Genomic DNA, 27021 nt, shown 5'->3' with positions numbered 1-27021 from the left:
CGTATTGAACGATATAGGCTACAACATGCCGCCTGTTCTGGGTGTTTCTTGTTGATATGGTACTTGGGGTTGGGGGGTCCAGGGCTGCCCATATCTCACGAGAGAGGCTGGAGGACAGCAACCCATTAGTCTCTGTCTCTCTCTTCTCCTTTCTTTAACGTGGCTAAGGCTATTTACGATGTGCCTCGGCCTCTGTATAATTTAAGTGATAAAATATTCATTTGTGATATGGATTCCGCATTTGAGCTTTTAACCTCCAAATTAGGCCTTATCATTCACCTTTAAACTGAGAGGTGCTGGGAACAGCCCCGCTCATTTGTTAATTACGGGAATTATGATCAGAATATAATGATGTTGCAATGTCTTTCAATCCATTTAATCTAGTTGTAATGCTGCATGTCTTCCATATTCATAAACATAACATAACCTATTTAATCCTAATAAGTGGTTTTATTCCTCATTGCCAAATGAAACGTTTATATGGGGGATTTACGGATAGAAAGATGGCGCGGTATTGCCATTGATTTAACCCCCGTTTGGCATGACCTTTTTAATGTAGCCTACACATAGGATAAACTACCGTACTGCCATATGTGGGTTTTAGGAACGTTAAAATGAATGAACGTGTGCCCTCAGTCCCAGCTCGGATCCCTGAGCCCCGCGGCTGTCAGGTCCGGTAGGCCTCCACTGGGCCTGCCGTAGCCTACTCGACACAACTGACACTGGGACAAACATGTTATGGAAGATATGGTTGTTTAGGCAAAGAAGAAATACATAATTTTCCAGAAGAAAAAAAAAATCACACACAATTAGGCTACCTTTGTGATTGCTATTGCAGTAGTCTAGGTAACCACTAGCGAGGCTTTCCATGTGAAGAAAAGTATCTGGGCATTCTGTTAAAATACAAAAAATACGCTTAATGTTTCAGCAAAATAAGATAATAAATTGTTCCGATACAGAATTGCATTCATAATTTATGTATACTTTTGTCATGGTCTGCGCAGTCGCCCTGCGGTTTGGCCGTTTCCCTCGTGTCATCAGGGAAACACTACAATGAGTAAACATCTGGCAAGGGGCTATATTTCAATCGTAAATACACAAGGACCTTCAAAACAACAGCGTGTCACCGGTGGGTGAAGGGAGGCACTCCTGCTTTTAACAGAGCCTTAATTTATCAGGCCCACCTGAAACCAAATAAAGGGACATAGGCCTACAAGTTAGTGCTGACAATGCACGAAGATAAATGTAACAGAAAGGTTCAGGGAGGCTTATATGAACAGAAAAATGGCATTATAAATATGAACTGATAATATTATTAGCGTGTGACCTTAATAGTCAATATTATTATTTAATAGATTGGGTTATGAGCCCTTTTGGACTCTTTCACAACATGTGTTGTGAAAGAAGCCTATAGGTCTTCACTTGCCTTCTTCAACGGCGGTTCGTAAAATAACGTTTTTTTCTAGGCCTATTAATTAATTAACCTAAAAGTAATGTGATAAAATAATAACATTGGGTCTGTTATTTCAGTGGCCTGTTAACTCATCAGAAAAAAACAAATATAATACAATTTAGCAGTATGACTACTTCACTTTAAATACATTATTATTTCGTTCTTTGGTTCATGGATTTTGATAGAAGTAATGTATACAACATTTATACATTTTCGACATAGAGTCCACCAGATTGTGAAGATCCCATTGTATGAGGCATCTACGTTTTCAATTTTAAATGTATGGGTAAGGAATGGCCTTTATATTATTGAATAATAATTAAACTAAGAAAACAGTCAAATTAGAATAGATTCAAAGGCACTTTATTAAACAAACAAACTGAAAGGCCTTCAAGAAAGTTATTTTTAAACAAATGAGACGAAAATGAATAGAATAACAGTATACAGGTTCCCGCTCTATTTCTAATAAGAATAAGGACACACAAGGGAGCAGAACATTTAAATCACTGTAGAGTGTTTGGTCCTCATCATCTAATCACCCATTTCCCTATAAAATAAATTACTTTAAATGATATAATTTACCGTTTATATTCATAGCGACGATAATATGCAGTCTGCAAAACAATTCATAAAAGTGAAAGGAGAAACTTACGTGCTTATGGTGTTACACACGCCCCACACACACAACCAGAGCAAAAACACTCTTAATGTGTGATATGTCCATTCGGGATGTGAATTAAAAGATTGATTTAAAGTACAAAAAAAGAAAATACAAAAGAAATATATTAAAGTTATTAATTTAAAGAGAGAGGCACATTGTCCTGCAGCTTACTGACTCAGAACTTGCTGCAGTCGTAAACAAAAGCTCCCGAGGTGCGGTAGATGGATTGGCTGGACGGGAAGGCCATCTGACAGCTATTATTCCCGTTCACCGGAGAGCCGTTCAAACCGATCCGCTGCGACTCAAACATCTCCCTCACTGAGTGGAAGTTCTGTTGTTGCGTCGGGTACGTGCCGCTCAGGTGGCTCAGGTCCCCGTACCAGGACGCGAGCCGGCCCTGGTGGTGTGCGTGGTGCCCGTCCTGCCCCGCCTGGCCCAGGTTACCGTGTCCCAGCGGAGAGGTGGTGGTCGTGGTGATGGAGTAGTCGGGCAGCGTCTCGTCCAGGGTGCTGCTGCTGCTGGTGGTGGAGGGGCCTAGGTGTCCCCCTCCCCTGTCCCCCGCGTACAGACTCATGGCTTGCATGTTGCAGTGATACGTTGCGTTCGGCGAGTTGGAAGCGTTGATGGCGTTCTGGTTGCAGGTCACCGAACTGTACGTTTGGTTATTGGGCGAATAGTTGAGCGACAGTGACGGGTTGATACCTGTCCGAGAGGACGCAATGAGAGGCGGGGAGAGATCGGCCTGCGGCGACCCCCTCAAGGATGTCATGATGTTATCCACACTGAAGGCCTGCCCGCCACCGCTCCCCTGCTGCTGGTGCTGCTGCTGCGGGTGGTGCTGTTGATGATGGTGGTGGTGCTCGGGACCGTCCATGCTGATGGAGCGGGAGGAGGGCACGCTGTGAGGGCTACCCGTGGAGATACTGCTGTTGCTGCTGCTGCTGCTATCCGGGCTCTCAATCTTCGGCACGGCGCTCAGGGTCGGAGACGCGGCCTGCGGTGGCGTAGAGGTGCCGTTCTCTGTCTTTATATCCTGGATACGCACGGGCTGGGAGCCCTGCCCGCCCTGCACGGGGGGCAGCTCCTGCTGCGGCTCGCGGCCCGGGGTGCGCGCCGAGGCGTCCTTCCCTGGTCTGTCCCGCTCATCTTTGTCCTTCTGCACGTCCTTCTTTTTAAAGCGTCTCCGGCGCCTGAGGAAGCTGCCGTTCTCGAACATGTTGTAGGAGTCGGGGTCCAGGGTCCAGTAGCTTCCCTTTCCCGGCTTTTTGTCGTCCCGGGGCACTTTGACAAAGCACTCGTTGAGCGACAGGTTGTGCCGGATGCTGTTTTGCCAGCCCTGCTTGTTGTCTCGGTAGAAAGGGAAGCGCTCCATGATAAACTGGTAAATTCCGTTCAGAGTCACCTTCTTGTCCGGTGAGTTCTGGATTGCCATGGTGATTAGAGCGATGTAGCTGTAGGGTGGTTTAACCATGTCCTTGGGCTGGTGCTGAGGGGTGTACGGTCCGTACGCACGCGCCATGCTGGCGGGATACTGGTCGTGGGCCGCATGTGAGTACATGCTCATGGGCGCGGGCATGCCGGTGTATCCCCCCCCGGCAGCGGTCCGGTAGTAGCTCTGGTCACTGCTGATGTAGGGTACGACACCCAAGGAGTTGGGACTGGACACAGAGTAGCGCGCCTGCATTCTGCTTTCCACGGTAGTCACCGCGCGTAAAGTCCCGGCCAACAAGTTCCAAAAAGAGAAAGAAAACAAGTTATCTTCAGTCTGGACTTCCAAAGCTCGCTTGTCTTTTAGAAAGTAGTTTTATACTACTGGCTCATCAAGGAAACTGGAGAGTAGGTGAGAGACTTCTGTGGTGAACATTTGGGAAACTAGTACGGCTCGACCACGACTCAATGCAGCGCAACTTTTTTACTCTTCACATATTTCTCTTTTGGCTGACCGTGCTGCTCCTCCCCGAACGTTTGTTCAGTTCCAACATCCAATTGGAGGACGAAATGAATCTTTGTAGGCTGCTTTTCAGCGGCCACACGCAGACACACACACTCTGTCCCCCCTCCCTCCCTCTCTCTCTCCCCCTCCTCTCCTTTTATTTAGTGGAGATGCTATAATTTGATTAATCGAAAAAAACGTTGCTAAAAATAACGTGCTGTGTTAACACGTGGAAGCCTAAGAAGCCTCAAATGCAAGGTGGGAAACGACTTTTTTTTTATAGTCTCTTTAAACTTAAATGTCACATTCGAAGGGCATTCAGGTCGGAAACCCAATCATCAATTTATCTTGCACCGCAGCAGGCCATTCGGAGGCATATATCATAATGTTAAATGATTGGATTATATTTGGGAGAGGTTTCACCTTTTTAAACAAATACCACTTTTTCGAAAACATAAATACTAATAATGAACATTAATTCGACATTAATAGCAACCACCTATAATTAGGCCGCCAAAACTGTGTAGGCCTATGTCTTTATCTTTAGAAAATATAGGCCTATTGAGGCCTTTATCTAAATTATATATAGCCTATATTAAAAACAAGAATACAACCCAGGAAGCAGTATTTTATGGCCGGCAACTCTCAACACGTTGTTGCTATATGATTATCAGCTGCCGCCTTACCATTAGGTAAACAAACAGGACCGGAGCCTAATGACGCCCCGCGGTGTCGGTGGGCGGGATGAGCAAACTCATTAAAGGGAGTCAAATGAAGATCATTTGGTGGCGCGCAGCTGACAGATGGGAGGACCGCTCCCCGGTTGTGAGGGAACTGCTCAGCGTTGGGTGGGATTGGAAGAAGCGAAATGAACTATCTTCTCTCCTCCCCACATTCAACGACTATTCATTTTGATGCTTTCTGAGAAACAGCCTAAAAAAACTGATACATAACTGTAGAGATCGAAACAGGTTTGCTTCAGATTTTATTGCTGCATTTTTATGAGGGCCAAATGATTTATTATCGAATAGTTGGCCTAGTATTGTAAAGGCGAATCGGTGCATTATTAGGCCTAAAATCTAGGCCTAATTGTAGGTCACCTTTCACATTGAGTTAACCGGATTCAACTTAATCAGATGGCATAAATTTGTATTATATTTTTCGCCTATAATAAATACATTCTGTCGGATTTAGTTATATCTTTAATATGTTGTTCATGACATCACATTTTATCTTTCTATCTTTATTTGTTGCATTCAAAGATATTGAACTATGGATGACCTGCGACTCGTGTAGAACAAAATGCATGCCCATTTCAGCCTCGCCGCGGAGCCTGGAAAATAAGCTCTACATCTTACCAGCTCAATCTAGTAGGCCTATTCTTTCTTGTACTTCAAAATGATACACTTTGTCCAATCCAACAGATTTATTCGATCAAGTGATACTATTTCTGAAGAATGATTGGAACAGAATCGGGAATACGTAGCTGTGATAAATAAACTTTAAATCATTTTGACTAGCATAAGGACAAGCAAGCCTCTGTGTTTTCATGAGCCACAGAAACGGCCACTTATAAACACTTACAAGAAGCGAAATACAATCGACATCATACATAAGGCTCAGTGTTGATCCTACAATTGCTAGACATTAATCCTACAGGGAGCCTAAAACAGATCACGTTTCCAATTGTATTATTTTTGCTCCATGCATGCTTTGGTTTAGAGGAGGGGATGTGCACTCCAATTCAAATAGCCGTTTGGTGCCCTCTACTGGTCAGACTGCGTAGTACAAAATAAAGACGTGTCAAATCGACTCGCAGACCACATGATCCTGTTTTGCTGTTGCTCAAGATGCTGGTGCCCATGTGACCTTAAAGCCCATCCTTTTAATTTCATTTTGTGATTCCCTATGTTTCCGATTCAGTTTTCTTCATAAAAAAGTTGTCTTATTATTCTACCTCCTAGAACTGCATGTCAATGTATTTTCATATATGTTCAGCAGAAGATATAGCAAAATACATGTATTACAGGGACTCCCCGGGGGTCGGGGTTGGCGTGGATGACCTCACACCTCGCAAGAGATTCAGGAACTAACAGTTGGGGGTCAATCTGCAAGAAAGCGCCGCATGATAATTCACATACTTGAGAGGCCCCCTGTGGACACACACACACACGCACACACACACACACACACACACACACACACACACACACACACACACACACACACACACACACACACACACACACACACACACACACACACACACACTGGACACACGCATGCACGCGCGCGGACGCACGCACACAAGCACTCACGCACACACACATCACGAATATACAAAGACACAAACACAACCACACGCACGCACACACAGAAGATTACACAAGATAATCATAGACATTTAAGTCCAACAGCTTTTCGAATTAACGAATGCTTTTACTGGAAAGGAAAAAAGGTTACCTGAAATCAAAAGTGCCATTTGTGCAATTTGCAATTTAACATTAAGCAATAGCAACCAAATTACCCTATTACCTTTTTTTTTTAATGAAAACGGATGAAGCATGATTAGAATTGTCCTTACTTCTTCCACTAAGATATTAGAAAATGCCTATTTCCCCCAGAAGAGGGCGTACTACAAGCTGCAAACCATCTACCTGGAGATTTGTTCAATTGTATTGTACTTTGGGGCCCCCTAACGGTCCGCATATTCGATTCGAGGCAGAATATGAGCATTCAGTCTCATAAGACGTTGTAGCCTACGTCTACACCCAGTGCCTCAGTTTTGGCTTCTCATAGGACAGGAAAATTGCACCAACTTGCAAGCGTAACTTTGTCACAAGCCACCCATGACTTCTCTCGTACAATACAAAACAGAAGAAAAAAACATTCTGTTAGAGCGATATATGAACAGTTAAACTGGAAAGTTAATTGCAAACATAACCACAATGTTATATTCAGTATTTGAATCAGATTTCAATGGTTCTTTATTAAAACCAACCCATACCTTTCTCGATTGAAGAGGAGAGTTCTGTGGGTATCGTACCCTTCACTCAGTCACCAAGCATGTTTATATTAAGTGGCTAATCAAACACAGAGACATTCCATCACATTCCAAACATGGAAGGCCTCTCTCTCTCTCACACACACACACACACACACACACATACACGAACACATACAAACACGCACACACACAGCACACACACACACACACACACACACACACACACACACACACACACACACACACACACACACACACACACACACAGACACGCACACACACACACACACACACACACACACACACACACACACACACACACACACACACACACACACACACACACACACACACACACACACACACACACACACACACCTTACACATGTTGCCAATGTTACACAAATAACTAAATGCCAATCACTGATGTCTAAAACATTTATCCCACATTAAGTGTGCATGTGTCTGTTTTGAGATGGGGATACTGTGACAGGGTGGACCCGTGGTCAAGGCCAGCGACGGCTCCGAAACTGATTATTTTAAGAAAGACCCGAAAATCAATAACAGGTGATGTTTGAGTTTTAAGAGCGTTAGCATGGTGGTACTGCAGATCCTTTATGGACAACGGGTTCACACCGTTAGGACTGTACTCACAGGTCCCGGACCACCTCAGCCACACATGGAGAAAAACAAGCTGGTGGAGGGGCTTATATTGAGTCATCACCAATGTTTCAATGTTAAGTTTGCATCTCTCTTGTCCCCATGCATTTCAATTAAGGCAGGCATGTATGCTCGTGTTTCGATATTGGTCAACTCGGAATATCCTTTGTGTATTTTAGTGGCTTCTGGGAGAGAGATGGGGCTGATGGAACACATCAATTTGGAAAAAATCTGCCATGCCGAATAATCATGATACGAAATATAGAAATAAAGCTATCCTGTCCTTGTTGGCATGGGCAATGTGTACGGTTTTAAGTGCAATAGTTATCCATTAGGTCAAAATATAACACTTTGAATAAGAATAATAAGTTGAAGTTAGATCAAACTAATAGTGCATATATAGTGCATATATTTCAGCTTTCTTTAGACCGTTTCAGTTCAGGAATCTTTTTCTTTTTCATACTGGGGGGGCCAGCCTCTGACCAGATATTTAGTTAAAATTCAAAAATGGGTTTATTCCTTCCTGACAGTTCAGGGATCTTTGGTGACTAATCACTACTGCAATCTTTGTTCTGTTTATTTTTGTTGATCATTTTTCAGTTTGTAAAAATAAACCTTATCAGGGCTGCAAGTTTTGGCTAACCTATCGCATCGCTTTAATTTGTGTGATTTATTTATTTTTGTATGTGTTGCTATAGTCTAGTGTGCTTTGTTGAGGTTTGCAAATCTTTATTGTGTAACTTTTTATATAGCTACATAAATAACAAACCAATATCTTATTATTTTAGTAAGTAATTACAAAATTGAAATCTCTTTCTTTTTATATGAGTAATGACCAAACATAATCACTTATCGGGATTATTTGGATATTAAATCCCCATCGCTCATTAAATTGCTCATTTTGTTTAATTTCTGCCCAGCAAATTACATGAATTGGTAAACGAATACATTTTACTTTAATCTGCACCTTAGCTTAGTTTTGTTAAAATGTTTACTCCATTGTGTTAGAAATACTTCAACACATTCGTTTTGTTATATTATTTGTGCAATAATGGCCTTGTCTTAAAGCCTTATGGTCATTATTGTATGATTTTTCTAGGTCTACAAATTTCTCCCAGACCCATATGAGCAAAAGTTTATTCATTTTTTTACGGAAATCCTCGTTTCCCATGATCATCAGCCTAACAGGCCCATTAAACATACAATGCCCTGTAAGGTAACTTCACAATGGACACGTCGGGCTCTTTCCCGCGCGTCTATGATCATCGTGACGCTCCAGTCGCCTAGCAAGGTAGGCCTTCGCTTAAAACGCACGTGGACCCTTCCTACATAAACAATCGGTCGACGTGCGCGCTGCGTCATCTGAGACGACCGTTTAGGCCCAATTCACTTCGCACTTTTATCAATGGCTTTTAACTCAGTTTGAGAATCTTAATGTGGTGTGCACATTTGAGTGCGTGTGCACATTTGAGTGCGTTTGAATTGGTTCCATACAATTGTCAGTATGTCATACGCAATTGTCATTAAATTGCATTTCCAGAAAATGGTTTGATTCAACTCCAAATAGATTGATCTCTTTCGTGGATTACGCATGGTGACCACAAGGTGGCGCCATACTCCAGTGGATCTCTGTCCAAGTTTAATACGCCCATAGGCTATGGCTATAACTCCGAAAGAACATTGGCCGTAGAACACGTGAAGTTTCTGTCGTGTGTAGTCTCTTGTCCTTGAGGTAGTTCTTGGTTATTGAATTGTTTTTCATAATGTACTTCTTTCCAGAATCTAGACTATAGCCTAGGCCTTTACCAGGCCTACATGCCATATGCTGAAGGACCTTCCAGATGTTAATTATGCTTGTCGGTGTTTCACATTCTCCAATATCTAATATCATTCTCGATTTTACTCCATAGGGTGGGATTATACCGATTGGATTTTTTCTGTTTCCTGGTACAGTTTTGTTGGCCTAGTCCTACCATATCAGAAGAATACAAAATAGTTAGGGTTAAAAATATGTTAGTGGCCTAATATACTCTTACTATCACATGGATTGCCAGAGTCTTATTTGTGACCGATTTTTTTGTATTTTTACTTTTAATTTGAAAGTTAGGGCCTACTAACCACGAAGGCAATCTATGTTGTCACCGTTCCACAGCCCTGACTGTGTGTGCAAAGGGACCTATTTTTACACTGCGAGAAAGAAAAATGTGCACAAAAATTGAATAAGAGAAAGCACAATGACCGGAACAAAACTAAAAATCCAAATATCATGATGTTTAACAGTTTAGCCCAGACATGTGCAACTGTAACCAAACTTTAATCGAGATACATTTTATAAAACGGTAGCATGATTTGCAGTTGAGGGGTTCCGTTTACATAAGCCTTGTTATTCATTGTTACTTCAACCTTATAAGGCATATCACTTCTCTCTTTTATGCATGATTCATGCAAATATTCATCGATGGGCACAGGAAGGCGCTTTTGTGAAGTGGGTGATATTATGGGTTTCACAATTTTTGAAACAGTTAGTCTAAAGGCCGTATGTTTACAGGAGCTAATCCCTTAGGGTTTTTATTTCTCTCAATAATTTAAGCATGGTTTCTTATGGTATATTTGCTTGTGACATGAGTTCATTTGATCGCCTATATTAGAATTGTAAAGCAAAGGCTTATTACAGCCTAAATATATCAGCTTTATTGAAGATAAAGACAACATTTGAAAAACTTCAAAAGGTTATACAAATAAGTGCAAAATGTGTTGCAGTTCATGTTAGCCATAAGCATGGTGTGTGTAGGATAGAAATTCGTTATACAGGATATATTTGTGTTTGCATGTGTTATATAAGAGCAAACATATCAACGTCGTGTTTTTAAACTTCTCTTGAGGAAGCAAACGCTTGTCAGAGCAGAGGACATTAAGGACAAGTGGTTTTGTAGTGGGCCTCTGGGATTCCTTCCTTCGGTTCCTTCAATGCATCATAGTAGGCTACCGGTGTCTATATGCCAACACAAATCTTAAAACTCTTAAACCCTAGCGTCTGCCAAGCCTGGGTCTTCTTCCGTGATCGGTTCAACTGTTTACTCTCCTGTGAGCCGACGACTGTCCCGGCGGTAACTTGGTGGACACAAGTGTCCGCTGGCTAACGCGTGTGCGCGGATAATAGGCCCATGGGGAATCTGGACCCCCCCCCCCCCCCCCCCCTCTATTCCAACAGCCCATCGTAATGTTCACATCACGCAGGGTTTGATGTCCTGGCAGACGCTCTGGTGATGGTGGTGGTGGTGATGGTGATAGTAAGATCCACTGGTCGATGGATGGAAGGAGGAGATTCCGTTAAAGTTCAACAAAAAGTCTTTTCTGTCGCAGACGGAGGAGTGGCTCTGGTACCGCGGGATCCCGACTTCACGGGGCGGGCAAGAGAAGGGGAGAAAGGGAACAGAATAAGAGGAAATACAGGTTGTTGTATTTACGAGGACGACAACTGTGCTTGGCACTAAAGATCTGGGGTTTTAAAAATAAAAATAAACAATGTCATTAATAGCCTACCCAACATAAATGCTTAACTTTTCATTTTTACCTGCATAGGCTGTTGTGGAATAGCCTAGTAAAAAGGACCAATGTGTGTAATTTCCCTTTCTAAAATTTCTTAAAAAAACATTTTTAGCTATATGCCTATTGAATAAATAATCATTTAGAGTTTTGTCGTTTTGAGATTGTACAGGCCTACGCCTGTAAAATCAGAATCAGTCAGTGCTGGCCCATGTTGTAGCCTATTGTCGATGAGGATATTTTAGAAAGATTTCATGATGGGCAAATTAGCATATAGCCTACATTAGGACGATTCTTTAAACAAAAAAATAAATACTTTCATTGCACGATCTTCTGCAGTCAGAAGAACATATTGGATCCTCGATGGTAACCAACGTCTTATTTAAGGACGTAGGTTCTTAATTCGTTTAGCAGGGACAGCCTGGTCGTGTAGGCTATGAAACGCCTATCCATCCACTCAATTTGCATTTATGCGTTGAATTGAGCAAGAGATGATTATTATGGGTGGGTTTACGGGGTTGAATTCTCTCCATTGTGGCTCCACCACCCAGTTCCTGCAGTCTTTGTTTATTTAACCTCTAAAATCCTCTGGGCTTTACAATGGTTTATTTGCCTCCGAGAAATCCCTAGACATACATAGAGCCAACGTGTATCGTAGGCTATCCTAAATGGGACGGGACACCGATTATCGAAACAGTCCAATAGGTATGGCTCGTTAGGTAGCCTATATTCTTACATAGTGTAAGAATATACCTGGTATACATTTCTAGTTTATATGGATTGACTCGTAGGCCTATCTCTTGGAATTAATTAGGTGACGGGCATAAACCATAAGCATAAACCATCTTTAATATTATTAATCTATCATTAAACCGTTAGGCTACATTTTTTAGTAAAAGGCCAAGGCCTTTACAAAGTTACGCAATATTTGAAGAAACAAACATGCAAACCATGTGTAGTTTAATACATGTAAGCTGTTTGATAAACACGACCGGAGGTAGGCCTATTGATGCCTAATAATCTAAGACATTAGGCCTGCTGTTTTGAAACTGCCCATTTAATCAGAATTCCACATAGCCTACATAGATGTAGGCTATCGTTAATATTATCAACGTAACACAAATGTCAACGTTAACAAGGTGTTTATTTAAATAGTATTTATATGGGCCTATTTGTTTGACAACAACATTTACTATTAATCATGCAAACCTCAACATTGGCGGACATAACACTAATAATTGTTTTACTGATTTCAATATATATTTTTATTTCTAAAATAAATATCGCTGGTGAGGTTCCAACCAACGCATTCTACGTATAGGCTACAATGATAATATTAATAGGCTACTTGTTATTATTATTCTACAAATAATAATATAATAATAATAATAATACTTATTATTATTATTGTAGCCTATAACGAAGAACCAGGCCTGATTAAATGGCTCATTGGTTCACCAACCTACAATTTGACGGCTCAATGGGTTTACCTGAAAGGTCCGAAGCGTGAGTGTCCCGGGCGTTCTGGTGGATGTAGCTCTGCTCTAGGGAGTAGGGCGACATCCCAGAGTGTAAACCGGACGACGCAGAGCTACTGGAGGCTAGGGGCTGCTGCTTGATATACGGGGCCCCGCCGCCGGACGCCCAGTGGGCAGACGTGCCGGCGTATTGTGAATGACCGTCCAGCGCGCTGGCCATGGCCGGAGAGGATGGCACTGGACTACTGCTGCTGTCCGGTCCGTATTCACCATTTGATGGCACGGGGCAGCTGGCCACGTACGTGGACCCAGGGCTGGGGGACATGTGGGGAACATGGTGGCCGCCGCTCAAGCCGTCGTACCCCCCGGCCATCGAGTTGCTCATCATATCCAAATTATAACCGTTGCTGTGGCACGCGAAGGTGGCGGACGGGGCCTGGAAATCGAAACTCTGAGGGATGATGGAGGCACCAAAGCCGATGCCGTTCATCATGCGATACATGGGCTTCAGGGCTTGACATTTCCTCCTGAATCCTCTTGGTCTGCGGCGAAACGAACCTTCTTCGAACATGAACTCACTGGCCGGATCGATAGTCCAGTAGTGACCTTTCCCGGGTCTACCCAGTCCCTTGGGCAGCTTAATGAAGCACTCGTTGAGCGAAAGATTGTGCCTGACCGAGTTTTTCCAGCCCTGGTAGGAGCCCCTGAAGAAGGGGAACCGAGCCTGGAGAAACTGATAAATCTCACTGAGAGTCAGTCTCTTGGTGGGGGAGCTCTGTATCGCCATCACGATGAGCGCAATGTATGAGTAGGGGGGCTTCTCCGGCCGCCGCAGCCCGGAGCTGGCCTTTTTCCCCTTGACGGCGGTTGACGAGCTTTCCGTGGCGTCATGTTGGCTAAGCATGGTCGGATGAAGGACGCCGGATGACGGGCTGGATCTCAGTGGTGCTGCTGGAGGGTCCAGCTGCTGCTGAGGGACTTCGGTCGTCATGTCAGCTCTGACGCACGATAGGCGTAGCTTACTAGTGACGTCCGAAAGGGGGACAAATACGAGAGAGAGTGAGTGGGGTCGTGGGGTATATAGATAAAATATTCACTATTCGATTGTCAAAAAAGGAAAATCCTTGCATGCGTCTTCATCGTGGGTCTCAAAAGAATGGAGTGGGATCTCCCGTCGCTACACAGGACTCTCCTGTTACGCATACGCAGCGGGTGCACGCCGAGCACGCACTGTCAGAGGGAGAGCGCGAGTGCGAGAGAGGGGAGGACCGTGAAGAGTTGGTATCCAGGCTACAACAACAGGGAATCCGATGAGTGTCACAGCGGCGCTAAATTGTATCTGGACGTCGCACCGGGCGGCCATCGCCAGTCTTAATCCCAAAAGTGAGGGGAAACATGAAGACCTCTCGACCTAGTGCGTGGCGGAGTCCAGCCAAACACTGCCCGACCACCTATCATTTAATAAATCTGTCTCCCCCCTTTTTTCAGAGACCCCCCGCCTTGTCCACACTCTCCGCCGTCTGTGAATTTCCCCCGAACTCAGTGACGTCGGTGAGCCCCTTCCCTCCCTACCCATCGCCCAATCTGGCCTACGCTACCTCCTCCCCCTCCCCATGTTCCCCCTCCTCCTACCCCTCCATATGTATCCCGAGCTCGCTTTTCGAGCTACACGCTATTAGGTGATCTATCAAAGCCCCGCCAGACATTGTAATCAACAGCGCCACACGCCGCGCAACAAAGATACAAACGTGGTTCTTTTTCTTTCTTTTTTTCTCTCTCCAAGAAATCACGATTTAAAACAAATGCCCCCTAACAACGGAAACATCGAGTTGACATTAAGTAATGAGCATACTCTATCAGGCAAATGCACCGATGGTTCAGAAGGCTAAACAAAAGCCAAAAAGGGATATCATTTTAATTTACGCAGATTGGGTGCACAATGTATAACTTTAGGACTAAACACGTGTTTCTCAATTTGATAAGAATGTTATGTTATGTTGGTTATAATTTCCTCTTGAACTCGTTCGGAGCAAAAAACCAAGTGTCGTACTGCTGGTCTGGGGAGAGGAGTGGGAGAGATGGAGAGGTGCTTGTCTTTAGCCGTGCTGCATGTGTGTGTAAGCGGGGGGTTGCTTTGAGTAAATGACTTTGACATGAGTGGAAGCAGGCTTTTTCCATCAAGTTCGGCCCTGGATACCACACACAGTGCCCCAGTGTCAGTTTACCGCCTCGGGCTGGAGCCGGCCCCATGGGCCCCACGTTCATTAGAGGGAAAAAACAGAAATTAGGCGAGCGAGCGTCGACAGTTTCCTCCCCGATGGACACATCACACAAAGATTTGTCGAACATGATGGATTATATAACCAATAAAGTGAATATCAACAGACGCGGCAAAGGTCTGTCTATCCTTGCAGCAGACCATTTAGATAACAGTTTTGTTTACGCTCTTCCTGTTACGTTTAGCCTTAACCATTCTTTACAATAACATTTAGGCTACCAAAGGTGAAATTAAAATGTTATGAACATTTTGCGTAACATTTGTTATTATGATTACCATTATCATTAATATCAATTGTTATTATTGTTATTATTATTATTATTATTATTATTATTATTATTATTATTATGTTATTATATTATTATTATTATTATTATTATTATTATTATTATTATTATTATTATTATTATATATGCGTTGTTGTTGTTGTTGCTGCTATATTTTTGATGTTGTTGTTGTTGTTGTTGGATCATCAGCATTATCAACATTGCAACGTGTTTGTTTTTGTGTGTGACTTTGTGTGTGTGTGTGTGTGTGTGTGTGTGTGTGTGTGTGTGTGTGTGTGTGTGTGTGTGTGTGTGTGTGTGTGTGTGTGTGTGTGTGTGTGTGTGTGTGTGTGTGTGTGTGTGTACGTGTGTGTGCTTGCGTGTGTGTGTGTGTGTGTGTGTGTGTGTGTGTGTGTGTGTGTGTGTGTGTGTGTGTGTGTGTGTGTGTGTGTGTGTGTGTGTGTGCGTGCTGACGCGTGGCAGTGCCACCGACACGGCCTTTTAAGTTTAGATATAGCCCAGAGGTTTTTCAAACAATGACCATCAACGGTAATGTCTGTAGGAAGGATGTGGGGATAAAATCATTTTCCACTGTGACACAGAGAAGTTTGAGGACCTTAAAGCCCCAGTATTTCCTGCAACATCAAAACGTATGACCCCCGCTGAGATCTGGACGCCTCGGCCGCCCGAGAAGGAAACTTGTTCCGCCTGAGAGGGCTTTGAAGACAGTCTAGCGCTTGTACGCATGACGCTCTTTATGCGCACCAACAGTTATCCCCTCTCAATGTGACCTTTAACATACCTGGAAGCGTATAACACGTAAACCACTAAAAAATAGTTATCATACTGCTCGTTATTTGTCCGTACAAAGTAGGCTATTGTATCCTACGTCAGAATGGCATGCTATTGTTTTAACAATTTTGTTTGCTTTATGTGCTGTATCATCACATCACAATTTTATTTTCTCGCTTTTCTTCTATATTTGCTTCCTTATTTATATATTTTTACACTGATTTATTTCAGATCATTGCATATTTTAGGTCTATCTTTGATTAACAAAGTCTATATTATTTTTCATTGAATACAATACAAAGTAAACCGATAAACCCATAGAATAGGTCTTTATCTTTGTAGGATGTTTACGTCTGAATATCTCCTTAACAAACCAATACCAATAAATTCCATAGTCTGTAGTAATTTGTTTTGATTGCACAAATATAGGTAATTCTGCCTTTGTATCGCAAAATATTTTTTATCTTGATTTGGGCCAACGTTTAAAATGTGTTATCATGCAGTCCTGTACATGCATTTAACTATGTTTTCACATATGTAAGACATAACAAATAGGCACGCTTTTCATGGTTTTCATGAGCATCGTCCTCAGAGTGTGGCCCAGTAGCAGGGTACTTCGGGGGCCCCTGCTCCGGGACAACAAGGTCACGCGCGGTTCAGCGGGCTGGAGCAGCCGACTGTTTGGACTTCCTAACATTGTGTGCGCCCAAACCTTTGGCTTCATAACAGAAGGAATTATTAGGCTAGCTGTTATTCAATTTGGCCTCGTTGCGCATATCTCTAGGATGATATGCATTCCAGCTAAATTATATTATAAACAGATATAAAACAGATCCAGTTTGGAGAGTAACATTGACGTGCTGATATTCAAAACTGCACAGTCTCGAGAGAAATGCTCTGCAACGCGGGGTTGAGGAAATAGCAAAGAACGGTTTTCACCGGCTGGGCCTATGGAAACACACAGGTGTGTTCTGTCGTTTCACCTGCAGGTCGCAGCATTGTCCCTGAAAAAACTAAACATTTAGTCACCTGTCACCTGTCTGACTGGAGGCAGATCATTGCATTGCTTACATTCTTCATGGTTCCCAAGACTACTGCGAGCATTTCAAATGGTTCAAATGCATTTGAAAAATTCCCGAAAAATCTTATACTGATTTAGTATTGACCTTACACGCATGTTGCACGAGTAACGCGTGTCGGTATCCCCTGTTTGGACATTTTTGTCCAATATCATTTTTTTCAGTATCGGTTATTGTATTTCTGGATGTACATTCTATTCTATTATATATATATATATATATATATATATATATATATATATATATATATATATATATATATATATATATATATATACATATATATATATATATATATATATATATATATATATATATACATATATATATATATATATACATATATATATATATATATATATATATATATATATATATATATATATATATATATATATACATATATATATATATATATATATATATATATATATATATATATATATATATATATATATATATATATATATATATATATGTATTTCAAAAGGCCTTGTGACGCAGGTGAGCTAATAATAACACATAAGTCCAATATATATATATATATATATATATATATATATATTGGCCTTATGTGTTATTATTAGCTCACCTGCGTCACAAGGCCTTTTGAAATACCGAATCATGTTCAACAAAAGTATTTTATTTAGGCCGTGCAGCAGATAAGTTTAAGTTTGCTACTCTCGCTTTTTAATGCAGAGCAAAATGTGATGTAGGGGTATTGATATATAGCAGATATCAGAAAGAATAGATATGCAATTGAATTCCTCCTTTCAATCGATGTTTCAATCGACGCATGAAGTGGAGCGTCCTAGAATAAAATACAAACCAAATAGTTAAACAAAGCACGGTATCCATAGGCTATTTGGTTTTCTTAACTTTGATCATATTAATCTTTGGTTAACTTTTATTATACTATCGGCCTAGCTATATTTTTTTAGCAATAATTGAATACCCAATGAGAAGCGCTTGTTTCCGATACTTAATATTTTGCAGGACCATTGAGGCGAGGTGACCTCCGCGAGGCGTGTGTGACGCACAGGGGTTGGTTTCAGGACCGCGGAGAGCTCATGACAAAATTAACCACAGTCCAATTAGGCCGTCTTCCGGTAACAAATACCCCCCTGGTTCCTGATCCTCTGTCAGAAAGTCTTTCTAAAACCTAAATAGAATGGACATTCAGGCTAGCCCGGGATTTTACTTATTTGTAAAAATAAATCAAAAAAAGGCTATGCCTAATTCCCTGAATGAATTAATATTTTACTTTGGGTTTTTCCATCTTATTAATTAACTTTAATTTTAAGTCTCCAACGACAACACTATTAGCCAATTAATATTCAAACCATTGACATATATTTGTATATTTGCTCATAGCCAGGAATCCTGAAATGAATGTAACATTAAAACCTATTTTGAATACATTTAAATGCTGAATAAATTCAACATGTTCTAACAGGTTTATTCTTCGTGAGTCTTTTTGAAGATGTCTGGAATGTAGGACAATTGATTATTTGGTCGAAAATCCAAGGAGAGAAGAATGTGACAGTGCTCGTTAGCACCATAAAGACAGCCATAGTGAACTTGATTCCACTTGTCACATCTTTATTAATAAAATAACACATGCTTGAATCAATATCAGGTAAAATAGCATTTTCAGGCTCATCTTGTTGAGCCATTGGCCACATATTTACAGCCCACTCAAAACAGATTTGTACAATATCTGATGCGCCATGTCAAACGAAAACAATGCATTATAAATAGATCATATATATAGATAGATATTTATATCTATCTATATATATATTTCAACATTTCGCAACTTTTTTTTTGCCTTCGTACAGTAGAAATGACCATTGAACCATGAAAATATCACTTTCACACATTCGCATGGATGCACACGCAGCTGTATGACCTGCAAATGCCTCACACTTTGCTTAAATTTTAACCACTACAAAGATAGGCCACTATTGTTGAAACATACAATTATGATATAGAGTCCAAAATCATTAAGCCTAAGCACTAAAACTGGGAGGCGTCCAACAAAAGTGCACATGCATATGCGAGATGCAGGTCGTAACTTTTGTCCGTTGTGTAAACTTTATGAGAGCAAAGAGTCGATCAGAAAGCTGCCGCCCCGGGCTTTGGGCATCTTCAGAGATGAGAATGTCACTGAGTTTGGCATGGCCTGTGACGTCAGCTGGAGGTAAGTGAGCGCGTCCCGGCTCCTCTCTGTGCTGTAAGCGGCCTCCGCCAGGCTGTACCGGTGGTACGGGTGCTGGGTTGGACCGCCTCCCGTCTGGTAGTGAGCTGCGCACGGTATTGCGTGGGCCTCGACCGGCCAGTAGAGCCGGAGATCGGTGCTGACGTTCCCGATCGTTTGGCGGCTATCCTCTCTTCGTTTGAACGGTGTGCTGAGGATGCTGTCGATCGCGAAGGAGCTGGAAAACTTGGCTTCCGCCTTCTCCTCCCGGGCGGGCGGTAAGCCAACTGGAACGGGGATGCGCATGTCATCGCTTGAAGTGTGCGCTTCAGGGTCTCTTTCGTGCTCCTTCGGGTTCCTCTTGCTTATGCGCTTCCTCCTGCGTCGGAACACCCCGTCGGCAAAGGTGTACTCACTGTGCGGGTTCAGCATCCAGTAGTTGTCCTTCCCCCAGGGCCTGGAGGGGTCCCGCAGCACTTTGAGGAAGCAGTCATTCAGCGACAGGTTGTGACGCACCGAGTTGCGCCAGCCGGTGTAACTGCCTCGGAAAAAGGGGAACTTCTTCATGAGGTAGTCGTTGATCTCCGCCAAGGTGAGGCGACCGCTGTTCGAGTCCCGGATGGCCATGGCGATGAGAGCGATGTAGGAGTAAGGGGGCTTGGGTCTCCGGGTGTACGGCTTTCCCTTGACATCTCCGCCTTGGGCGACAGGTGCCGGGCTGTTGGCGACGCAGTCTCCATCAGAGCCCAGCTCGTCTCCGGACAGCGGGGAGGGGACGTTCCCCTCGGCGTCCATGCACAACTCCATCGGCTTGGTGACGAAGTGGTGGCTGGCGGAGAAAACTTCAAGTTTCATTGCTTTTGTTTTTTTTTTTTCTTTCCACAAACAAATATCCTCCTCCCGTACCGATCACTTGTTTAACCCCGCGATGCTACGGCTGGTTTAAATCAAAATGACAAGCCGGAGTAAGACTGATGCTACCGCAGCAGGTGTCTCGCTTTAGGGTTCCTGAACACGGAGGATCACTTGGTCTCGGGCAAAAAAAAAGCTCATGTAGGAGGGGTCAGGAAGCACTACTAAGTGTGAGGTAGTTGCAGCCGAATTGAGATTTGTCTCCGGAGACACGCGTTCCTTGTTATAATATAATCCCTCCGCTAGGGACTGCCCACAGGCGGGGTTTCCACCTCAGAGCCATTGAAGCGATCCTGTATATAAATGTGATTGCACGCTGCATGGTCTGACCATCATTCCAAACATGGTAGGAGGTGGGGGCAGGTAAGCGATCGGACTTATAACACATTGCCATTCATAATGTGTTTAGTCCTGTTTATTGGGTCTCGATCAGTGGTGAGGTGGGGGACCCTACATTATGTGAGTCTTTTCAATGTTGCTGCTAACGATTTCCATAAACAGCTTCTGCGTTTTCTTTCCTGCTGCAGATCTGATTCGGTTGGGGCTTTCCCAGAAAGCGCATTATTGAACCGAACTTCTTCCCTCAAAGAGAATTTGTTGCATTACTCTTACCTAAGCCTACTAAACTCAACAAGAGATACCGGAATTCACCTGAGAGCGACTCATCGTAAATCAGTCTAAAGTGAGATATACACGGGGGCGTTCATTCTAGTCTATCAGTGGAACCCTTTTTTTAAATACAAATACAAAAAAACCAACACGGAGGACACGGTGAACCATATTTGAGCTCACATTCAATAGAGCCCGGCTCATACTTTTGTAAACAGAGATCGACTGAGAGGTTATCCGCAGTTCACAGCGTGCCATTCATTCTCAGCGATGAAAAATCTCATTGGTTGTGAAAATAAAGTTGGTGCGTGGTCTCTGAGCAGGTGAGGAAAAACCAAGAGCATTAATAAAACATGCACATCTTTGCCAAACTGTTGATCCGTTCACGTCCATGCTGAATAACTTTGCCAAACTACACTTTATCCTAATCCATGTGCCTCTTCACTGGTGTCGACTTGTCGTTTGTTTACTGTGCCGTGATACAGTTGAAAGTGGCATCATTATCTTAGCCCTAGGTGAGTGATAATCATTAATTATAACGCTAGCCTACTGCCTGCTTGGACTTGGGACTGAGCTATGCAGGTTAACAGTGAACAATACACACACACACACACACACACACACACACACACACACACACACACACACACACACACACACACACACACACACACACACACACACACACACACACACACACACACACACACACACACACTATTAACTATTAACTAACTATTCACATATATACTCAGATACCTCACCTTCAATAATGTGAACCTTATCGTTGCAAGTGGACCCCAGTATAGAGACATGAAAATTTATCAGCTTCCAAAGGATGTGGCATTAATCATATCTTTACTATTATCTCTCTCTCTCTATCTCTGTCTGTTTTTCCGTTTCTCTCTCTCTTTCTCTTGCTGTCATTCTGTCTCACTGACTCTCTCAGTCTCTCAGTCTCTCTGTGTCTCTGTCTCTCTCTATCTGTTTGTCTGTCTGTCTGTCTCTGTCTCTGTCTCTGTCTCTGTCTCTGTCTCTGTCTCTGTCTCTCTCTCTCTCTCTCTCACTCTCTCTCTCTCTCTCTCTCTCTCTCTCTCTCTCTCTCTCTCTCTCTCTCTCTCTCTCTCTCTCTCTCTCTCTCTCTCTCTCTCTCTCTCTCTCTCCTCTCTCTCTCTCTCTCTCTCTCCTCTCTCTCTCTCTCTCTCTCTCTCTCTCTCTCGCTCTCTCTCTCTCTCTGACTTGACGACACATAAACACAAAATCCCATAAGTGTGTGTGTTAGTGTGCGTGTTTGCATACTTGCCCGTGTGCTCGTGCCTTTCAGTGTCTGCGTCTCACCGAAGCCATTGACCTGTGTGTATGTTGTTGGTGTGGAAGCAGGTTTATCTGGTAGTAACTGCTCTGTGGCTGAGATGTTGTCACAGTCTCTTTGCAGTCACAGCTCCACAGGCCGCTCCGTGTTCAGCACATACACGCTTCACTGGTGTTTAACGAGTTTGTGATTGAGGTTAATGAACCGAGCAAATCCTAACGGAACGTTTGCTGGTTTCCACGAAAAACTCTGTTGACATTTTTGGATGAAAAATGTTTAAGATCATATTTCTGTGATCAACTTATGCATATCGATATCTATCCGTATGTGAACACATAACTTCCCTCGCACTTTCAGAATCAACCAGTTGTCTTTGTTTGGGCAACATGAAACCACACCATGGTACTACGTGTTGATCGGCTACATATTCGGCCATGCACCACTTCAAAATAACCATAAAGATCAGGCATTTTCTTTTGAATCAAACTGTCCTTGTTATGTTGATGGAGATTAATCTGATCAAAGGTCCGACGGCCACCGGTTGTGGTGGTGTTTCTTATTCAGAGTCATGAACAGATCTCTCCGGTCCCCATCAGGGCCCGGCTCAGGTCCTCCCTGGGACAGTACACAGTGAGGGATGTTTTAAAAGGGTGTTCACTTGACCAAATGTCAGACCGTATGGGTAACCAACAAAACATGCACGCTATTATCATTAGTTTACAATACATTGACGACACACAAAGATCTTTCGAACACTGCCTATGGGCAGAGGTGGGCGGGAGGTGTGCCCCGTTGTTGTTGTTATTGTTTTATTTTTTTGAGTTTGATGAAGCTGTATTTGATTACACAGATACACCCAAGATGGATGCACACACCTGTGCTACAATGATTGGGCGTGAGAGGCAGTGCACCTGTGCCTGCTTTTGCTACACCCCCTCATGCACTCCCACACGCACACTCCCACACTCCCACTCTCAAAGAAACGCCCACACACACGCACACACAGACACACACCAACACACACGTACATTCACACACGCACACACACACACACACACACACACACACACACACACACACACACACACACACACACACACAAACACACACACACACACACACACACACATACGCAAAGACACTCACACACAGACACACACACATGCGGAAACACACACACAAACACACACACACACACACACACACACACACACACACACACACACACACACACACACACACACACACACACACACACACACACACACACAAACACACACACACACACACACACACACACACACACACACACACACACACACACACACCATCTAAGTGACAACCCTTGAAAATCCTTGAAATGCATTAAAACTTGAAAGGTGAGAAAAGCTGTTTGCCACATAACAGTTTTTTTCTAATCAATGTTTTGTAAGCACTGTAACTTTAGAGTCACCTAGGTCTCCTCAGTTATGATCAGCCAAGATAAAACAACACACTTGTGTAACTTGTCCATTAACAGCATTCCAACCTTGTTTTTTAAAAGGCACCTATGTTATTGTTTTTCAATGTGTCCCCTTTGAAAAGAAAGGGAACTAAATATTTTAATCTCGTCGACCTGGGAAGAATGCCGACAATGTATATAACTAATCAGGGTGAATCCTCTGTGCTTGTCTAAAAATAGCCGCTCTTCCTCCTCCTTCTCCTCCTCCTCCTCCTCCTCCTCCTCCTCCTCCTCCTCCTCCTCTTCCTCCCACTGCACTGCCGCTCTGTGCTCACACGCTAACCTCCTGTCTGCGTGTCTGACGTCTGACGTCTGGCCGCGTATCTCATCTCTGTTGGCTTTCTACTCTGAGACTGGAGGGTGGCCGGCCCTCATGGCTCTGTGTAAACAAAGTTGTGCTTCTTCGTGAGGCGGGGGGGTGGGGGTGGGGGGGACAGGGCGGGGCGAGCAGGGCCCTTGATATAGGCTGAGATTCTTGAGATGTGTTCCTCCACAGGTAGATATGGTCTTTGACTCTCAGGCCGCCTCCCCACTCCGCCTCCCTTCATGCAGATGGTAGTAGTAGACCCACCCAATGCTGCGCTGGGGCACCCAGCTGGAGGGCCCTGTTGGGGCGTAGGCATGCATACACACATTGGCCTTTGGAATTGTAGGTCAACATCGGCGCCATATTGGAGAGGTGATCAAGATGTGCGTTGAAAAAAAGCTCTATACCGTTGACATTTCGCAACCGATTTCGTGACGCATTGTCATACAGGGGTGTATGATCTAAAAAAAAAAATGTAGAAACAATACATATAATATGATTCATTTTGATGTAAAAACTACAAATGTAAACGTAACAGGTATTTCTATCAAGAAAAAACGCAGCTCTGGGTTTACTTGTATTTGTTTACAGGCCAGTCTTGGCCTCTCAAATATGTCCGAGACGTTGACATACAGAGGCAATGCTCGAGGGGTTAAGTCCACCTCTATGTACTTACGTCTATGGTAGACACGGCCCATGCTCCACTCATGTCTACAGTTGGCAGGCCCGATAGAGTGTCTGCGTAACAGCCTGCTTAAATGTTGGGGTGCGTTCCAACACGTTGATGTTGACCCCTTGACAGGGGTTAGACAGCATGTTCAGGGATACCATCACGTCAAACGATCCCTAATGCCTATGATGGTGCACGGATGCTTAGGTCTGCACGCACGTTGTGGTGCTGGTGGTGCCGCAGAAAAAGAAAGGTGCATTCCATTTCGTTTATATTCCTCAGCAAACGTAGATGACTATAATTAGCCAACAATGGTTTGCTGGTCTCTCTCGCTCTCTCTCTCTCTCTCTCTCTCTCTCTCTCTCTCTCTCTCTCTCTCTCTCTCTCTCTCTCTCTCTCTCTCTCTCTCTCTCTCTCTCTCTCTCTCTCTCTCTCTCTCTCACTCTCTCTCTCTCCCTCTTACCATTTGTTCCCCCTGTACTGTTGAACTGCTGTGGGATCTCAGCCATTTCTTTTGGAAGATAATTGCTAGGTGACAAGTGAGAAGGTAAAAGGGGGAAGGGAGGGGAGGGGAAGGGGGAGCTGATCTTGCAATCCCCAGCACACCTGAACATTTTTCATTAAAGGAAATGAAAAACAATGAGTTGCCAATGCGAGTTGCCCCCATGCTGTCCTGACACATTGTGTTCGGCGACCATTGTGCAAAAACACTAGGAAACTGTTGCATGTTTTGTTCTGGCAGCAACAACTGTGTTGTTAGATACTCCAATCAAACAATCCCACAGAAAAAGAAACACACACACACACCTAGACACAGACACGCCCACACACCGGCCCGTCTCCCCATGCGTGCACACAGACTCTGAGAGAGTTCTGATTTGTGTAACCTGCCAAACATAAATCTTTATTTGCGTTCAAGTATTTCATACGGTGCCGCTCTTCCCCCAGTCCCTTGGCAGTGACGTGTTGCTATTTTGGGTTCCCTCGCATTCCTACCTGAGGTGTTCCACACCCTGCTCAACCCACAGAGAGGCTGGAATAAAGAAAAAGCATGCATATAAATAAACAAGGTGTAATTAAAGTGATTAAGGGACGGGGTGAAGTGCAGGTGAAAGGCCAGGCTGGTGCAGCCTCCTCTCCCAGGCCTGGATCACATGTGAAGACGGTGATGTCATGTCGGGTCTTCCCTGGTTCTTTTGCATAGCGAGGAGCATAGCGTGCATAGCTTAGCACAGTTTACAAATGTTTGTTTGTATTTGTGTGTGTGTGTGCGTGTGTATACGTATGTGTGTGTGGTGTGTGTGTGTGTATGTACGTTCTCACATACTACGCTCTTTTGTAACAACACTCCTTTTAGTGGCTCCTAGAGCAGCACCCAAAACGAGACTGGCCCTCTAATGTCGTTATTCTTTTTCTAATAGCACATAGGAAGTGATTAACCACATCTATAGTACATTTCATACATTTCATACATTTCGTACATGTCATGTCAGCACCCCCGTTTGTTGAGATGGATGGTGGTCATGGTGGTCTTCAGCCGGGATAACTTAAAGCACCGCCTGGCATCAAAAGGGAAGCAGTACGAGAGCAACAGAGCAATGGCATAAATGTTACTGTCCCTGTACCAGTCCTGTCAACGGGCCCTCAGCCATGCGGGCCACACGGGTAACCTCCCCTTCCCTATCCCGGGCCCATCGCCTTCGCTGCTATCACCCATCTCAACTCTTCACACGCTAGATTCCCCCTTGCACGCCGAGTCGCTCGACAGCCCAGGGAGAACTACAAAAAGGGGGGAGGGAGGGGGTGGGAGGGTAGGGGCGGGTGGATGGAGCACCGATTGATCTCGGCCATAGACACCTCGCTTTTATCGCTGCAGCTGATAGCAACTACCGCCATTCAGCAGCCCTGGAGGCGCTTTTTGTGTAAGCATAAACACGGGGAGGCGAAAATCAGTACCTGCGCGCTGCGCTGTTTACCTGGCAGCTGTTCAGCCCTTTTCTGTCTAAACTTGAAACGGGAGCCAAACACCCTCCTCACGCACACGGCGGCTGTCACGAGAGGCCTCTCTCTCTCTCTCTCTCTGCCCTGCCTGTCTCCGCACAGCACCCAGCGCGGGGGGGGGGGGGCGCCCGCCACCGCCGGGGGCTGCCCCGTCTCCACCTCTGTCTCCACCTCCGTCTCCACCTCCACGACCCACTCATTGTTGTTATTGTTTTGATTGAGAGGCGCTTCGCCTAGCTCGGGCACTTGATCAGCAACAGCACACACACTCAGACGCAGGCGCCCACACACAAGCAAATGAATACACACATACACACACACACATACAAACAAACACATACGCACACATTGCTAAT

At 43.9% G+C, this 27021-nt stretch overlaps 3 protein-coding genes across 3 annotated transcripts; all 3 read right to left on the bottom strand.

Annotated features, from left to right (window-relative positions):
- Window positions 1-1794: 1794 nt before the first annotated feature.
- LOC132469230 (forkhead box C1-A-like) lies at window positions 1795-4105 on the bottom strand. Its single transcript, XM_060067158.1, has one exon. It carries the CDS (start codon window positions 3796-3798, stop codon window positions 2290-2292), a length of 1509 nt encoding a protein of 502 aa, XP_059923141.1. The 5' UTR covers window positions 3799-4105; the 3' UTR covers window positions 1795-2289.
- A 5904-nt stretch (window positions 4106-10009) lies between these two features.
- On the bottom strand, window positions 10010-14296 carry foxf2b (forkhead box F2b). Its single transcript, XM_060067137.1, has 2 exons — window positions 12751-14296; window positions 10010-11111 (listed from the first exon to the last, which is right to left on the bottom strand). Exons 1-2 carry the CDS (start codon window positions 13727-13729, stop codon window positions 10939-10941), a joined length of 1152 nt encoding a protein of 383 aa, XP_059923120.1. The 5' UTR covers window positions 13730-14296; the 3' UTR covers window positions 10010-10938.
- Window positions 14297-18738: 4442 nt separating this feature from the next.
- On the bottom strand, window positions 18739-21421 carry foxq1b (forkhead box Q1b). The gene has a single exon (XM_060067331.1). It carries the CDS (start codon window positions 20206-20208, stop codon window positions 19252-19254), a length of 957 nt encoding a protein of 318 aa, XP_059923314.1. The 5' UTR covers window positions 20209-21421; the 3' UTR covers window positions 18739-19251.
- Window positions 21422-27021: the final 5600 nt, after the last annotated feature.

Source organism: Gadus macrocephalus, chromosome 12 (genome assembly GCF_031168955.1).
Source record: "Gadus macrocephalus chromosome 12, ASM3116895v1".
In the NCBI taxonomy this organism is placed as follows: Eukaryota; Metazoa; Chordata; class Actinopteri; order Gadiformes; family Gadidae; genus Gadus; species Gadus macrocephalus.
This window is presented reverse-complemented; position numbering and strand designations above follow the sequence as displayed.

Excerpts from the sequence above, each read along its gene's own strand:
- LOC132469230 (XM_060067158.1), bottom strand. The coding sequence starts at position 3,798 with ATGCAGGCGCGCTACTCTGTGTCCAGTCCCAACTCCTTGGGTGTCGTA.
- foxf2b (XM_060067137.1), bottom strand. The coding sequence starts at position 13,729 with ATGACGACCGAAGTCCCTCAGCAGCAGCTGGACCCTCCAGCAGCACCA. Across the intron at positions 11,112-12,750 it reads TCACGCTTCGGACCTTTCAG|TCGGGATCCCGCGGTACCAG; the intron begins GTAAACCCATTG and ends CGCCCCGTGAAG.
- foxq1b (XM_060067331.1), bottom strand. The coding sequence starts at position 20,208 with ATGAAACTTGAAGTTTTCTCCGCCAGCCACCACTTCGTCACCAAGCCG.